The sequence below is a fragment of the Globicephala melas genome, chromosome 1 (assembly GCF_963455315.2).
Source record: "Globicephala melas chromosome 1, mGloMel1.2, whole genome shotgun sequence".
Taxonomy (NCBI): Eukaryota; Metazoa; Chordata; class Mammalia; order Artiodactyla; family Delphinidae; genus Globicephala; species Globicephala melas.
This window is the reverse complement of record NC_083314.1, coordinates 29,301,735-29,318,844: the sequence shown is the minus strand read 5'-3', so window position 1 is coordinate 29,318,844 and position 17,110 is coordinate 29,301,735. Positions and strand designations below refer to the sequence as shown.

At 34.8% G+C, this 17,110-nt stretch overlaps 1 protein-coding gene across 2 annotated transcripts in view; it reads left to right on the top strand.

Annotated features, from left to right (window-relative positions):
- The window catches only part of EXO1 (exonuclease 1), a 36,948-nt gene extending 25,201 nt beyond the window's left edge, over positions 1-11,747 (top strand). For both annotated transcript variants that reach the window (XM_060285331.1, XM_030868585.2), the window contains exons 10-13: positions 2,136-2,694; positions 6,495-6,596; positions 9,703-9,896; positions 11,606-11,747. In XM_060285331.1, coding sequence (XP_060141314.1) covers positions 2,136-2,694; positions 6,495-6,596; positions 9,703-9,896; positions 11,606-11,744 — 994 coding nt within the window. In that variant the 3' untranslated portion in view covers positions 11,745-11,747. The remainder of the gene's footprint in view (positions 1-2,135; positions 2,695-6,494; positions 6,597-9,702; positions 9,897-11,605) is intronic.
- Positions 11,748-17,110: the final 5,363 nt, after the last annotated feature.

The window sequence follows — 17,110 nt, the reverse complement described above, 5'->3', positions numbered from 1 at the left end:
GGATTTCATTTCTCTGCCTCTTAGTGCTTCTTTTTCTTTCCATTTAGGTGAGACTAGAATTTCCTTTTTCTGCCTCTTTGGAGACAGCTAATGAGAATAATGTTTGTGTGTCTCTACAGGTCTTGGCTATTAAGTCATTGTGGAAGCTTAATGAAATCTCTGTTTGAAGCTGTAAATAGCTGCTTTATATAGCTTAGTTAGTTGTTTCGCTAAGAAATTGTTCAGAGGACGCATTAAGAAATGCTTGGAGAAATATTTTTTTCTGCATCAACTTCCTGTGAAATAATAATTGGGAGTATATCTTTGATGTATAATTTTCTGATCTAGATTATAGAGCAATATCTAATAATAATTAGATATTGTTAAATTAGTTTTCTTAGCTGATTTTCAAAGTTCTTTTATGTGTTATTCCTCACAACAGTATTATGAGATATTCAGGTTGGCGTTATTTTCTCTATTTTGGGCTAAGAAATTGAGGCTCTTAGAGGTTAAGAAACTTTCCCAGGGTTGTATAGTTAGTATTAGTGATAGGAAAGATTCCTAGTCATAGTTGGCATGGTACCTTGAAAGGAGCACACGATCTTATAGGCCTGGACTTGAATTCTCACTCTATCATTTAATTAGTTGAGTGATCTTTCATATGCCATTTAACTTCCCTGAGCCTCTTTTTTTAACTATAAAATATGGATGATCATATGCATAAGACTGTTTTAAGACTAGCAGAAGTTATATATATCAGACACCTGGCACAGTGCCCAGTCACTAATATATATGCCAGTGGTCATTCCCACCCCATTCTTTTTAATATAACATAACAGGAGGTATTAAATATGCAAAAGATTGTCTCCAATCTGTTTGCTTTTTGGAAGTCTGTTTTAAGTCTTATCTTTATTATATAGATACTTATCCTAGAATAATGCCTATTTATTTTCTCAGATCTAGAAATATAATTATCAGTTAAGTCACACCATAGGCTGTTTGGAAAGAAACAGCTGTGAACTAGGAGGGGTTCTAGGTTTTAATTCTGTTCTTTAGTTGATTAATTTTATAACCTTGGGCTCTGTTACTCAAACTTCTCTTACCTACGAAATAATACATAGAAAAATGTTTGGATATCATAGGGGTTATTGTTTGCTTAAAAGGGAGCTGATGTTTCTTAGTGAAAAACCAAGTAAGACTTTTCCTTTTACATGCTGCTTCCTTCCTGCCCTGTACCCACACACATCAGCTAAGGGTTTGATGTAAAGATAAGAGAGGATATTTACTCTCCAGCATTTAGTAAATATTCTATTTAATCATCTTGGATTTGAACTAATGCTTATTAATGAGGGAAATTCTCTTTAAGTTTCATATTTAGCTGATCATACACTCTAGGAGTTTATTTTTAAACCTAAAAACACTCCTTGAATACATCCTTCCCAGTAATGATACTGATCTTTGTTTCATTTATATTGGAGTTTTTTTGGGGGTTTTTTTGCGGTGCGTGGGCCTCTCACTGTTGTGGTCTCTCCCGTTGCGGAGCACAGGCTCCGGACGCACAGGCTCAGCGGCCATGGCTCACGGGCCTAGCCGCTCCGCGGCATGTGGGATCTTCCCAGACCAGGGCATGAACCCGTCTCCCCTGTATTGGCAGGTGGACTCTCAACCACTGCGCTACCAGGGAAGCCCTATATTGGAGTTTTTAAAAGTGATTGTTTTTAAAGCTGCTACCCTGAATAAGTAATACCTCTTTAGTAATACAGAATTGAATAATTGATTTGAAAGTCTTAACCTCAATATTTAAATTAGTGTAGAAGTTTACCGGGTATATAAAAAGCTTGGTAGATTAGTATACTACTACAAGTTCCCAGATGGCTTGCTACTACTAGGAGGTAAGCTAAGATGAGGGGAAAATGGCTAATTTATTTTGCTTTTACAAAATAAGAGGCCATAGTTATAAAGTGTCCTTTCTGTTGCATATTTCTATATCTGCTCAAATATTTGAGTATCAGCCATGTGTAAAATCTATTTTGCCTTTATGAAGTTAATATATTTATGAGATTTTTTAAAAAGAACCATTTTTCCATTATGAATGTTGTCACCTTTGTGAGAAAACTCTAAAATACTTCTGCATTCTTTCTGTTGTTTTTTGTTAGGTTTTTTTCCAGTTCTCTGGGTTCTGCTGACTGTATATCAAAGAAAGCAAGCAGCCAGTCTCTAGATGAAACTGCTGTCACAGATAAAGAAGCCAATGTAAATGAGTCAGATTGTCTAGATGGCAAGAAGTTGTTAGATATCAGTGTAGCACATAATTCAAGTGAGCATATTCCAGATGATGTGACTGTGATTGCTGAAGAGTCTCAGTCTTTTAAGACCAGCAGATTCACGAGGACCATCTCACCACCCACCTCGGGTACACTAAGAAGTTGTTTCAGTTGGTCTGGAAGTCTTGGAGAGTTTTCAAGAACACCAAGCCCCTCTCCAAGCACAGCATTGCAGCAGTTCCTTAGAAAGAGTGATTCTCCCATCTCTCTGCCTGAGAATAATGAGCCATCTGATGTATCTCAGTTAAAGAGTGATGAGTCAAGTGATGAATCTCATCCCTTACATGAAGTGGATTGGTCTTCACAGTCTCAGGAAAGCATGGACTTATCACCACACAATTTAAATGCATCAGAACTTTCTCAGCCTTCTAGTAAGGATTTAGATTCAGAGGTAAGTCACATTATGAAGCGTTTGTTTTCAAATTCATATGTAAGAGAAAATAGGGTGTTTATCAGACAATTGAGGAAATTTTGCCTAATTATGGAAATAATTGATTGTTTTAATTTTTCATTCTAGATCTTACTGTGTAGAAAGTTCATGTTTTATTCATCTGAAGGGCTTCTCTGTATTTTAGACTCTTATACATTTAATCTAACTATATTTCTTGAATCACTGTGTTCCATTGATAGGTGTCTCAAGTTGTGGAACACTTAAGACCTAAGCAGAATGATAAGCTTCATGAAAAGTTATTATAAATTTAATATTTAAATCCTTAATATACTCTTGAATTCAGACAACATTTGAAACCTTATAATGAAATGGCCCTGTTAATGGGATGGTGTTCATCGTAAGTTTTAGTACTTCAGAAATACATTTTTTATTTACTTTTACTATTCTTTTTGCAGTTCCCATTTATGACAAAACAAAATAGTAATACAAGTGATTTTATGTTATTCTGTGTAAGTTAATAAAAGCATCCTAGCCATTTTTTTAATTTGTAAAATATCTTTATCCTTACTTAAGTAAAATCAAAGCTCCAGATAAGTACTGCTCATAAGACCCAGTGACATCATATTTTAAAATGACATGATGGCATAATAACATTCTTTAATCTGAGTTATCTTAAATTTATCAATTTAACATACTTCATTTTATGTTCACAACTACAGTTACCAAGTTGTAAGAACAATTACAGCCTTGGTAATATTTGACAGAACTTTGAGGTCTGATAATCCTGAATATTAAACATCTAATAAATCAGTATATCTTGTGTTTATAAAAAGGAAAGTATTTTATTCAAGTTCCTAAAGGAAACTTGAGTTGTATTGGACTCAAAGACAAAAGCCTAGTTACAATATGGAAGCAAATTGTTTTCATTTGGAGAAAGCGGAAATCAATTAATATATTCAAATCCAAAATCCATTCCATGTAGTGTTTTTTAAGTAAGAGTATGCCAAACCAAGCCCTTGAGGCTTTTGCTTTTCTTTTCCCATTCACTCACTTTGCCTTCAGTTTATCCATACTGTTCTAGAAGACTGTTTCTTTTAACATGAGCCTCCATTTTTGTTTGTTTGTTTTTTGCGGTATGCGGGCCTCTCACTGTTGTGGCCTCTCCCGTTGCAGAGCACAGGCTCCGGAGGCGCAGGCTCAGCGGCCATGGCTCACAGGCCCAGCCGCTCCGCGGCATGTGGGATCTTCCCGCACCGGGGCGCGAACCCGTGTCCCCTGCATTGGCAGGCGGACTCTCAACCACTGCGCCACCAGGGAAGCCCTGAGCCTCCATTTTAATGTCATCTTTTTCATTTTCCACATCTTACTGCATTTTTCTCATGGTACCATTTGGGTACCATCACAGTTGCTATTTCTTGAACATCTTTCTTTAAAAATCACTGTCTATTTGTGAGGATACTTTCAGGTCTGCTGAGCTCCTTTCGGGTGTTCTTGTTCCTTTTCCAGCAGACATCTTGCTACTTTACTAACTTTGTAAAGCTTTGAGCATGTTTTACTGAGAAACCTTACCAGCTCACAGCCTATGGGCTCATCATGCTGACAGAACTCTCCACACTTCTGTCTTTGGGGCTAGCCATTTTTGTGATTATCAATTATAGAAACATAAATTCTCTCCCCTCAAAAACAAACAGACTAAGAATCATTCATTAAGTCATCTCTTGCCACCAGATGTGGTAAATTCCTCTTTGGATAAATGAATTAATTGTCAAACAATTGGGACAATAGCAGGTAACATGAAAACTGTGTAATCTTTCTTTATTCAGAAAATGTTTTAGAGAGCCACAGTGTGACTGGGGCTTCATTTTGAATATCAGGTTTTACTGTATGGTTCTGAGGAAAATGCATTGGAGACTCTTCCACTGGTGGTTCACTGTGAAAAGCAACAACCATGTATTCTATGTATACTGAGTTCATTAACGGTATTGGAGATTAATTAATCTTAGGATCTTACTCTTGATCTTTATTTTAAGAAATGATATAGCCCAGAGTCATCACTACTATAAGCAAGAAATGTTAGAGTTTCTGTAAGTTACAATCCAAATTAATGGAGTATTTTTCACTTTTGGATTGTTTTAAATATATAATACTATGTAGAATCCCAAGATAAATATTAAAAAAAAAAAACCTCTTGAAAAATGCAGAAATGTAAAGCCTTCTGAATTTGCATTCATTGTCCTTTTTTATTTGACTTTTGTGGGAATCCAGATAATTCTGTCTATAGAAAAGTCTTACATGATGGGATTGGGGTGTAGAGGGTAGGTCTTAAAAGTCTTTGCTGAAGGTAACTGTGCATTTGATACAGTGCTACTCTACTTCTTGAAAGTATATGCCTTTTTTCTCTTTAATGTTGAACATGTTACACAATGAAAAAGAGATGTAGAACTATACAGGTTCAACCTTTTGTAGCTAGTAATTTATGAAAACTATTAGCCAAGTTTACAAATGATGTTACAGCAGGAGACTTTTTTTTTTAACAAGAGAACACTTTTATTTATTTACTTTCCAAAAAGTTTAAATCCTTGAAGGGGTACAGCATCACGTGGATTCTGTGTCCAATGGCTTTAGCAGGAAGATTGCTTCAGAATTTGGCATGAACCCCATGCCATTGTTTCCATGAGCATGAGTTATTTTTCCCTAGATTACTCTGGTTTTGTTGAGTTTGCCACCATGATTTACAGTGTTGTTCTTTGCTTTGTACACATAAGCATACCTCTTGCATAGATAGAAGTCAGTTTCATCTCAAGCATAAACACCTTCAATTTTAAGAAGACCTGTGTGCTTCCTCTGGTTCTGGAGACTCTGCTTATAGTTTTTTTTTTCTTTCTTTCTTTTTTACTTTGGGGCAATGTGGGATGCATGAAAATTTCAAGTATAGTCTTCCATTGCCTGAAGCAGTTGTAGATTCTGGATAATATCACAATATACCAGACACTGGGTTGGCTTTAACATTATGTGACACAGCTTGTGCCTTGCTCACAGTTTGGAAGGGGATACACAGAACATCCAGTACAAAGATGACCTTGAACATGGATTTTGTTATAGGATCCAGGTCCCCAACATTGCAAACTTGGCAGGAGGAATTGAGATCTATCATGTCAGTATGGTTTAATCATGGCAGGAAAGACTCAGTGAAAATTACTCTTATATGTTTGGACCTGAAGTGATTAAGAAATGAATCACTGCAGCCATCTGTCCATTAAAAAGGAGGGCAGCAAATGCTTGGCATGTCTTTTTTTTTTTCTTTCTCCCAGGACAGTGATCTCCATGTTGTAGGGTTTTTTTTGTTTTGTTGAGGTTTTACAATGTTGTATTAGTTTCTACTGTACAGCGAAGTGGAGTTCCCTGTGCTATACAGCAGGTTCTTATTAGTTATCTATTTTATACGTATTAGTGTATATATGTCAATCCCAGTCTCCCAATTCATCCCACCACCATCCCCCATGCTTATAGTTTTTTTTTTTTTTTTGCTTATAGCTTTTTAATTTATATTTTACATAGTTTACTTCTTCAGCTGGTTTTCTTTAGTGAAACTAGCAAACACCATTCTTTCCACATTAGATTAATTTTCTTTTATTCTATTTCATGCTTTTTATACTTTTATTCTTCTGATAAATTACATTTTATTTACACTGATTTTCTCAATTTACTTGTTTTATGTTTTGTTGAATATTGGTCAGTTGTCATAAAAATTTGATAGTAAAAATCTAAGTTTGCTTTATTTTTTCATCTCGGGGATCTAGGAATCTGATTGCAATTTTAAGTCACTTGATAATCAAGGTAATCAGAAATCCAAGCTATACTTATTTCATTTTTCGAAAAAAGGCACGCTTCTAAGGAACAAGGTAAAACACTTACTTAAATTATTTTTAAATTTCAGAAGCAGCTCATGCTTATTACCAGGCAATAAGAAATATAAGCAAAATTAAAAATCAAAATGCCTATATTCTTATTTACACAAAATGTCTACCTTCAAACCATCTAGAACCATATTTGTGCATGATTTGTAGGTGTTTAAATTGTGAAACCTGCTATTTTTCTCTTACAGTATAAAGAACTTTTTCTATGTACTTACATAACATTACTTATAATGAATAAAATATGCCATTGTATGGGTTTAGCTAATCTTCTTATGTTTGTCCTTTACCCTAAAAATTTTTGCTGTAGCAAAGAATACTACAACGAAGATTTTGTTGGTAAATATTTGAGTACTGTACACATTTTTGATTTTTTCGTAGGGGTGAATTCTATGGAGTGGTATTACTGGTCCAAAGGCATACATGGTTTAAAGCTTTGATGTATATTGCAAAAAGGCATTCTAGAAATTGGGTACCTGATGAGCCAAGCTTTTTTTTTTTTATCAAACTCTGTAAATATATGTGTGACTGCATAGTGAAAGCTTGTAAGTTAAAGCCTATTTTATATATTAAGTGTTCTTGCCTGTAAATATCAAAATACTAATTCCTGACTTAAAAATGGGCAAGGGACATGAACAGAAATCACAAAAGAAAAAGCACAAATGGCTGATTAACATATAAAAAGCACATTCAACCTTATTAGTAATCAATGCAAATCAAAGTAATAAAATATAATTTCTTACCTCTCATTTTTCCAAAAAAGTTTTTAATTTACTCATTTTATAAGAGTATAGTGAGATGAATAATCACATGTTTAGGAGAGTAAGAATTGTTGTGCCATTTCTGGAAAGCAATTTGAAAGAGTTGAAATAATTTAACCCAGTAAGTGCATTCTAAAACTTGAGCCTAAGGAGATAATGAGAGTTTAAATACAAGAGCACTTATTCTTGCATTGGTTGCAATAATGAAAAATTGGGGGAAAAAATCTAAATATCTAGAAATAAGAGAGTGAAATACATTAAATACGTTGTTGGTTTTAGCTCTTGGCTGGTAGATATATAGGTGAATTTTTTTTCTTTGTTTTCTCATGTTCTTCTATAGTGAACCTATATTATTTTTCTTATATTTATACAAGAAAACTATATTCATATAGTTAACATATTATTTTCTTACGCATATTTTTAAAAGCATAAAACCTTTACAAAAATTTTAAATAAATGGCCTGGAATATCTATTTGAAAGAAAGTCCCCATCTCATACTATATAAATATAAAACTGAAAGATAACAAGGATATGAATGTAAAATATGTAAATTAAGATTCTTTTAAAAATCTTTAAGTGAGAAAGGCTTTTTCAAACAGATACTGTCTTGGAAAGATGTCCATATTATTTTTGAATGAAAAGGGAAACCATGCTATTAAACAATATTAAACACAATAAATAGCATGGTGTTTTTGTTTGCTTAAATGCTGGAAAATACACACACGTGTGTATGTTTGTACAATCATAGTAAAATGTCTGGAAAGATACCAAAATTATTCACAATGATAGGATTAGAGATTTAGAAAGTACTTTCTCAAAAGGAGTTATATTAAATATGATGGTTTAATGTCCTCAAAAGAAGGACATTAAACCATCATCTTTTTATTATTTTTATTCTTTCTGTCAGATTTTCATTGTCAGTGTTTTAACTGTCACTTCTGTTTTGGTGACAACTCCCTGGATGAACCTTCCTTCTTGCTCCCTAATATCCAAATTCAGTATCTAAAATCAAACTCATATTTTTTTAACCTCTAACCAGTACTTCTCAGAGCATTTTTATCAGTTACATAAAATTATAATATTTGTTCTACGTCACTTAGTTTCAAAATCTTACGGTTGTCCTCTTTCCTTATAACCTCCAGTTGGATCCTTCTTTTTCAGGGGTTAAAGAAAAACAACCAAATAACTATACCTATCTAAATCCTGTTTCTTTCTTTGTCTTATTTCTTGCTCTCCCTTTTCCCATCACCAACATCCTAATTCAAGATTTCATCTTTCATGTGTGAGTCCTTCCATTCTTTATACACCCTCTACTAGATTCATTAATTTTAAAGCCTTGTTTTATATTACTACACTCCTACTATCCAAAAAAAATAGCAACAAAATTTTAATGGCTCCATATTTCACACAGCATAAAAATCAAGTCAGACAAAGACAAATATCATATAATATCACTTATTTGTGGAATCTAAAAAAAAATGATATAAATGAACTTATTTACAAATCAGAGATAGACTCACAGACATAGAAAACAAACTTATGGTTACCAAAGGGGATAGCGGGGGCAGGGGTGGGGAGATAAACTAGGAATTGGGGATTAACATACCTACTACTATATATAAAATGAATAAACAACAAGGACCTATTGTATAGCACAGGGAACTATGCTCAGTATCTTGTAATAACCTATAATGGAAAAGAATCTGAAAAAGAATATATATATGATATATATGTATATATAACTGAGTCACTTTGCTATACACTTGAAACTAACACAATGTTGTAAATTATACCTCAATTAAAAAAATCAGTGGATTCAACTTAAATGTCAGTAGAGATCTGTTTAAGTAAATTATGGCACATTTATACAATGGAAAAAACAGGCAACCTATTCAAAACAAAATTCAGTTCTACATGTGAAATGGAAAAATCTCCAAGATACATTGTTAAGTAAAATCAAGATATATTAGGCAAGAAAAACAAAGTACATGACATTTTGTAGTATGCTGCCAGTTGTGTGTGGGGTGTATGTGTGTGTGTATGTGAATGAATTCAGTGGTTGTACAGGAAACTGGTAGCAGTGACTGCCTAAAGGCAGTGAGGGAGTAAGGGAGACTCACTTTTCTGTCTGTTCTTTTATACTCTTGATTTAGTGCCAGGTACATGTATTACCTGGTGAAAATATTATGATAATTTTTGTAGACGTTTATAAGCACACTTTTGCACATCGATTTTAGGTTATTTTTTGTTCCAGTGTATAAATAATAGTTTGAAATTAAATAAAGGTAGTTGCTTTAACAGAATAGTATTAAAACAGGCATTTAATCTTCAGGTTCCTGGGCTGTATAAATCTAGTTCTGTGGACAGTCTTTCTACAACCAAGATCAAACCTTTAGTACCTGCCAGAGTCAGTGGGCTGAGCAAGAAGCCATCAAGCATCCATAAGAGAAATCATCATAATGCCGAGAACAAGCCAGGATTGCAGATAAAAATCAATGAACTCTGGAAAAATTTTGGATTTAAAAAGTGAGTTATCTTGTAACTTATTCTAAAATGATAAATATTTTTTTTCTGTAATTTCAATCCCTGTCTCCTCTTTCTATTTTCATATGAATCAACTTCTTTTTCTCTTACCCTAAGAAAATTATTTTCCTCTAGTCCCTTTAACTGACTCTTTGTAGGAATATTTAACTTCAGTTTCTGTACCTTCTTTTAGTGAAAACGTGGCAAACTAAAAACCTCAGTTCTCAATCTGGCTTTGGGGACTCTCTGTCGTTAAGCAAATTACTTTTCCAGGCCTTAAGTGTCTTATTTTTCTTTCCTTCTGAATGTTGTTGTAGACATGGGAAGGTAACGCTCTATGGTACTTCTGGATTTAAAGCAGTTTGTTTCCCTAAATTATCACATCTAAAATGGGAAGAATCAATGAGTTTATATGATGAATTAATCAGATTTCTAATGTATGTAGCAAACACTGTTTTAAGAGAATTGACCCTCTATATATCTACATTTTTTGAACCAAATTGCATCTGTTAGACAACAAAATTAGCCACAAAGTAGCATAGATTTATAATTACTTTATTTTCTGGTTCTTATTAATGCAAATGTACTAAGAATAAACACAAAGAGAAAGGGAGGGAGGGAAGCGGGGAGGTGACTTACATGGGATGATAAGATTAAACCTTACCTAACAGAAATGTTATCACAGTCAGATGAGATAGTATGAGTGGAAACACTTTGTAATAAGTGCTGGACAATTATGTTTTTACTTTACATTGTGTTAAGTCTAGATTAAACCATATAGCAGCAGTTCTCAAACTTTTTTTTTTAATATTTATTTATTTATTTTGGCTGTGCCAGGTCTTAGTTGTGGCACATGGCATCTTTTTTAGTTGCAGCATGCAGGCTTCTTAGTTGCAACATGTGGGCTTCTTAGTTGCAGCATACGAACTCTTAGTTGCGGCATGCATGCGGGATCTAGTTCCCTGAACAGGGATCAAACAGGGATCAAAGCTTTACTCAGTTCTGCTTTTGGATTATCCGTACAAATGTCAGCACGGTAAGAAAGGCAGATAAAGTCTAAATATTATTATGAAAATAGTTTTGATCTTACAAACCCCCTGAAAGTGTCTTGGGAATTTTTAGGCATCTGTGGATCATACTTTGAGAACTGCTACTAAAGGGAAATTAAGGGTGCAACAGTATTCTTAAATGCCTTTTAGAAAAATAAGACTTAATTACTCCTGTTGGAATTTTGTTGACAGGACATAGAATCAGTTTTGTTATCTTCATGATAGGATTAATTTTTATAGACATAGAACTTCCTTCCAAAAGTTGGAAGACTGGGAGGAGTAAAAAGATAGGGCTTAAACATTTGTTTATGCTTCACTCATGCTGGTCCTCAGCCAGACTTGAGAAGGGTTCTAGAGAGAAAAGAACTAAAGTTTGTTTACTGGAACCATTCTGCCTTAGCTAGTTATATTTAGTAGTGACTTGGTACCTACTTTGAAAGGTGATTTAGAAAGCAGTCATGGGTACTAAGAAGCAAAACTTAAATTTTATTGGGCATACTCAGAGGAGAACCTGAATGTGTCATATAATAAATTGAGACAAATTATACAGTAGAGGGTTTTATCCTCTTTACATACCTCTCTTTTGTCCAGGTAGATTATTTTCGAATAAACACTACCCTAAAAACACCCAATAAATTCATTTTATTATATTATCTTTTGCAGAGATTCTGAAAAGCTTCCTTCTTGTAAGAAGCCAGATCCCCTGTCTCCAGTCAAAGATAACATCCAACTAACTCCAGAAGAAGAGGATATATTTAACAATTCTGACTGTATGCGTGTTCAGAGAGCAATATTCCAATAAACACGGGCAGCTGGGAGGCTGTTGCCTGCAAGAGAATCTCTATCAATTTCATGTCCTGTTTGAGAATGAAGCAGTTATCAGTATGAAAGACTTGTTCTTAGATCTATGATATTTATTTTTAAAGAGCACATTTTGTATATTAACTATGTAACTGTTTTTGTTCAGCTTATTATATTTTCATAAGAAGCTAACTAGAGAAATAATTTTGGTTTTGACAGGTTTTTGAAGTTTTAATGTTAATTGAGCAAGTCCCTTGGAACTTACAAAAATCTACTCTAAAGATTTCTGTAATGTTGTCAAGTACAGGGATGGTAAATGGAAAACCACAATTCTGTGGTCATTTTGTACTAGAGGAAATTACTGTGTTTCTTTGAGCTATAGTTTTTTCACCTGCCTTTCCTGTCTGTCTTTCAGGGTTGAATTGGATATACAGTTGCTGAGATGGGAGGGGTAGTTGGAAGCGTTAAAGATCTTGCATAAATGGGGCAGTGCTCTGTTTTCCCTGAAGAGTTTGGTTGGGTTACAGATTGACAGTAAAAGAAAATTGGTTTCAGCATCATATGGAAGGCACTACTTCTTATATCATTAATATTCTTAAACTTCAAAATAGCCTATTTCTCTTATATGTCTTTTTTGAAGTGTGGGCTAAAAATTCCCTAACGTATATTTAAAACTAGTATCCTAGGTGCAATGTAAAATGCTAAAGCTGCAGGGTCTGTGATGTGTACATACTCTGCAAAGAAATAGATTCTTGGAAAGAAAACCAGCTATGCAAGTGAAGATCTGAAGTAAGGAAGTGAAGTAAGTGACAATCTGACAGGAAGTAAAGGAATTGTAAAAGTGTCTGATATAGAGGATAAAGGAAAGGGATCCAAAGCATTTTAATTTTTAAGTGAGACTTAGTAGAGGAGGTCAGAGTGGAACAAAAAACGTAACATTGTAAGAAACAGCATAAAAATGTTAAAAGGGGAAAAAAATTTTTAAAAAAATCTGGAAAAGATCAAATACAAAGAACAAAAGCAAATTTGAACTTTCTGTGAATGTTTCCTGTTATAGAACAAATTAAGAAAGGGAAGATGGTAGCAGTGCTGTAGTTTGTCAATCTCCGAACCGTCGCATAGCAGCAACTGGATAGCAAAGTCAAAATACTAATGAACAACATTACAACAAATTTAGATGGCATCATATACTTAAATCCTGAAATATAAGTGGGTGAAGACAAGCTACCAAAAGCCACAAGACCACAAAGTGGTACTGGCGTCTATTTGGGAGAAGTAGAGCATGGCAATAGGGCATCTAATGGACCTGAGAACAGAACTTAAATAGAATGATTATTGAAACACATAGCAGGCCAAGTTGCAAACAGCCATTTGAAACTGGGAGACGCTTTGAGCATTCCGGTGGTGAGTGAGTGCAGGAGACCTACAGTAATGTCTGAAGGAATGAAGCAATGTAGTCCATATGAACTTTTGAAATGATTTGCCATATTTGTCAAGGCTCCACAGAAGAGAAACTGCTGGCTGTAAAACCAAAATTGAGCAGGAGAGTGACAATAGACACAAAGGAAGATAAGGTTAAATACAGTGAAGGGAGGAATTGTTGACCAAGAAATCTCAGCAGAATACTGTTTTTGTTTTTGAACACTGAAAACAAAAACAAAAACCACCAACAACAAAACAGCTGAGGTTGAGAAGGTCCCATGACCCATGCCTCCTCAAAGTTAAAGAAAATTATTTTTACTTAAAAAGAAACCACATAGGGCTTCCCTGGTGACACAGTGGTTGAGAGTCCGCCTGCCGATGCAGGGGACATGGGTTCGTGCCCCGGTCCGGGAAGATCCCACATGTCGCGGAGCGGCTGGGCCCGTGAGCCATGGCCGCTGAGCCTGCGCATCCGGAGCCTGTGCTCCGCAACGGGAGAGGCCACAACAGTGAGAGGCCCGCGTACCACAAAAAAAAAAAAGAAACCACATAAAAGTTTTTAGATCAATCCCTTACAAAATTGATTTAAAGGAGTCAGGAGCAGAATAACATCTTTACAAATAATGAAAATCTACCAGAAAGGTCCCCAGAGCAGATCAAAACCAGTCTATTTCAAAATGTGCTAGAAGTTATTAAGAAAATAGTGTAGGATACGAAGGAAATTTAGAATTGGAAAAACTCAGAAGAAAAAAAAAAAAGATAAGCTCAGGAAAGGATTAGAAAAAAATTTCGGAAATTAAGGCTAAACTAGAAGGAACACAAGCAAATAAACATACAGATAGATGATGCCTTAAAAGAAATAGGTAAAAATCAAAACAAAATGGAAAAAAAACACTTTAAAAGAGTAGGAAGTGACAGATGTTGAAGATGAGGCAGAAGGTCCAATATAAAGATAATAGGAGTCTCTGAAGAAAAAAACCCCTATTTTCAGAAAACGTTAATTTTTAAAAGATTTGAAACAATATTTTTAAAATGCACTATTATACCCAAGATTATTGATCCCAAACTGCCAACACCAAGACATAAGTGACAACAAGTTACTTTAAAGAAAGGAAAAATCCTCTGGGTAGGCAAGAACAGCAAGTGACATGTAAGAAAAAAAAAAGATGATCATCACACTTTCCACAATTGTTCTTTATACATGAAGAAAATGGAGTAACTTGTTAAAGATACTCAAGGGAAAATGTAAGCAAAGGCTTTTATGTTCAACAAAATCAACTTTCAATTATAAAGGGCACAAACTTATCCATCGAACAAGAATTTGGAAAATACTGCTCACTAAGCTCTTCCTGAGGAATCAGAAAATAACTGAAATAGAGAAACAGCACCATAAAGATTGGTGGTGACCATCAAACATAGTGACTTGTACAATTAAAAATTTGGGAGCTAAAGGGCAGAGTATGATATGCAATGGCTGTATGTCCAGATGACACAGGTAGTATAAATACAGAGGAGAGATCATATGCAAAACATTTGGTTTAACTCGTAGTAGTAGTCTGATATTGTTATTTTAGGACCATTCTGTATATAATGTGGGATAGAATAAATGAATATTTATGGGATATTTTAATTCATCCCCAATTTTCTTGAGAACCAGGATTTTTAATGTCTAGAGAAAGGAGATACAGATAAAATACAGAACAGGTTAATTTTTTTTAATGTAGTTATAAACTTGGGAGTACTGATAGAGACTTATGAATGTATATACACACATACTATATATATACATGTATATACATATATATATACACACTGAAGAGACCCAGAAAAAAAATCCAGTACCAATGAGCATCCCTATCACTCAACTTGTAGTCTTAAAATACAATTTTTCACCAAAAGAAATGAGAGCTTCTTGGAAAAATAGTCTGGAAAAGAAGTGTAAAAGACAAGCCTGGGATATCTTGTTAAAACAGAGCCTTTACTAACTACTAATGTAATTTCAAAATGATTAAGGAGACACCTGAAGAGGCCCCCACTGTCCAAACATGGGAGAATTTGATCTTGAAAAGATAATTGTTTACTGGAACCCATCATAAGCATTTTTAAAAATTGGTCACCTTCAGAGGATGATAGAATATCAATTCATTATCTTGAATATGGGAAAATAAAAGAAATATCAGGCATTTTCCCTGTCTGTACTGTACCAATGGGTAATAAAACAAGATAAATCTCTTTTTACTGTTCTAATAATGAAAAAGATAACATCACCATTTTGCAACCCCCGGTGGATTAATGGATTTAGGCTTTGAGCATCAGCTGCTATTAACATCATAACCAGACATTTTATGTTTCATAATGAAAGAACTCAGCATCCTCTGTAGTCTTGCCAAGGGATTGGAGATGAGTCTGATCATTCCTCTGGATCCAGCTGCCGAAGTGCAGGAAATACAGAGGACAGAGGAACATGTGGGACTGCAACATGAGTGTGCAATTAGCAAAATCCAGTCTGCAAGAAACTACAGGCTAAATGCCCTTGGATTCTCAACAGATAAATTGTAAGGAAGGGAATGGAGAGGAGAATTCCATATTAAATAAAAGGACAGGGCTTCCCTGGTGGTGCAGTGGTTGAGAGTCCGCTTGTCGATGCAGGAGACACGGGTTCATGCCCCGGTCCGGGAAAGTCCCACATGCTGCGGAGCGGCTGGGCCCGTGAGCCATGGCCGCTGAGCCTGTGTGTCCGGAGCCTGTGCTCCGCAACGGGACAGGCCACAACAGTGAGAGGCCCGCATATCAAAAAAAAAAAAAAAAAAAAAAAGACACAACTAAACTAGATTATTTAGGGATGCACACTCTGGTGATTAAACAATAGAGAAATATAAAGAAGTGATAACTATAAAATTTAGGGTGGTGGTTACAGGGGGTGGGGTGGTTGGACATTGATATTAAAGCAAAGCACATGGAAGAGATTCTGGGAATTGCTGGCAAAGTTTTATTTCCTGGGTGGTGTATTTTATGACAGTTTGCTTATAATAACATAACTTACTAGGCTATCCATATCATAAAGTAAAATGTTGGCCTTATAATTTATTAAGCCATTTACTTGTTTTGTGTGGTCTTTCATATTTTCTGTTTTACAGTAATTTTTAATAGTATTAGTATTCCATCAAATTGAAAATGTAATTGATTGTAAGATGCATCATTATTTTATGTACCATTGGAAAAAAACTCCATCAACTTTAAGGTACACACTATTCTCAAAAATGTTAAAATGGGTACCTTAGGATACAGGAACGGCAGCAATTCGATGCCACATATCCTGTCCCTCGTGCACAAAATCAAGCAACAATCCTTATTTCCCAAAGTTAACTCTGGGCAATTGGCACCAGACAGCCTCTGATCTTAAAAGACATGAAGCACAGCTGAGGGAAAGGTGAGGTTCAATGCTGAAAAGAAGGGATAAAGTGAAAATAAACTGAGCAGTATGATTCCCAGTCCCACTTCCCTATGTAGTTCCCATTCTCTCTTTTGGGATTCCAATTGCACATGTTAGACTGCTCAAAATTGTCCCACAGCTATTAGTGCTGTTATGATTACTTTCTACTCTGTTTTTGTATTTCAGTTCGGGTAATTTCTATGAACCCATTTTCTAGTTAACCAACTCTTTCCTTGAGCTTTTTGTTTTTATTTCTAGCATTTCTAATTTACAGTTTCCATTTCTCTACTGACATTCCCCCAATCTGCTAATGCACGTATTATCTGTATTTTACACAAGGCATATTACCTATAGTTATTTTAAATACCTTTTCTGGTATTTCTAATATCTGGGTCATCTCTGAGTCTGGTTCTGTATCTTGTGTCTTGACATTGTTTTCTTTTTCCTTGTTTTGTGTGTGTGTGTGTCTCATATTTTTTGATTGATTTACATGCCATATGTTGATATAGAAC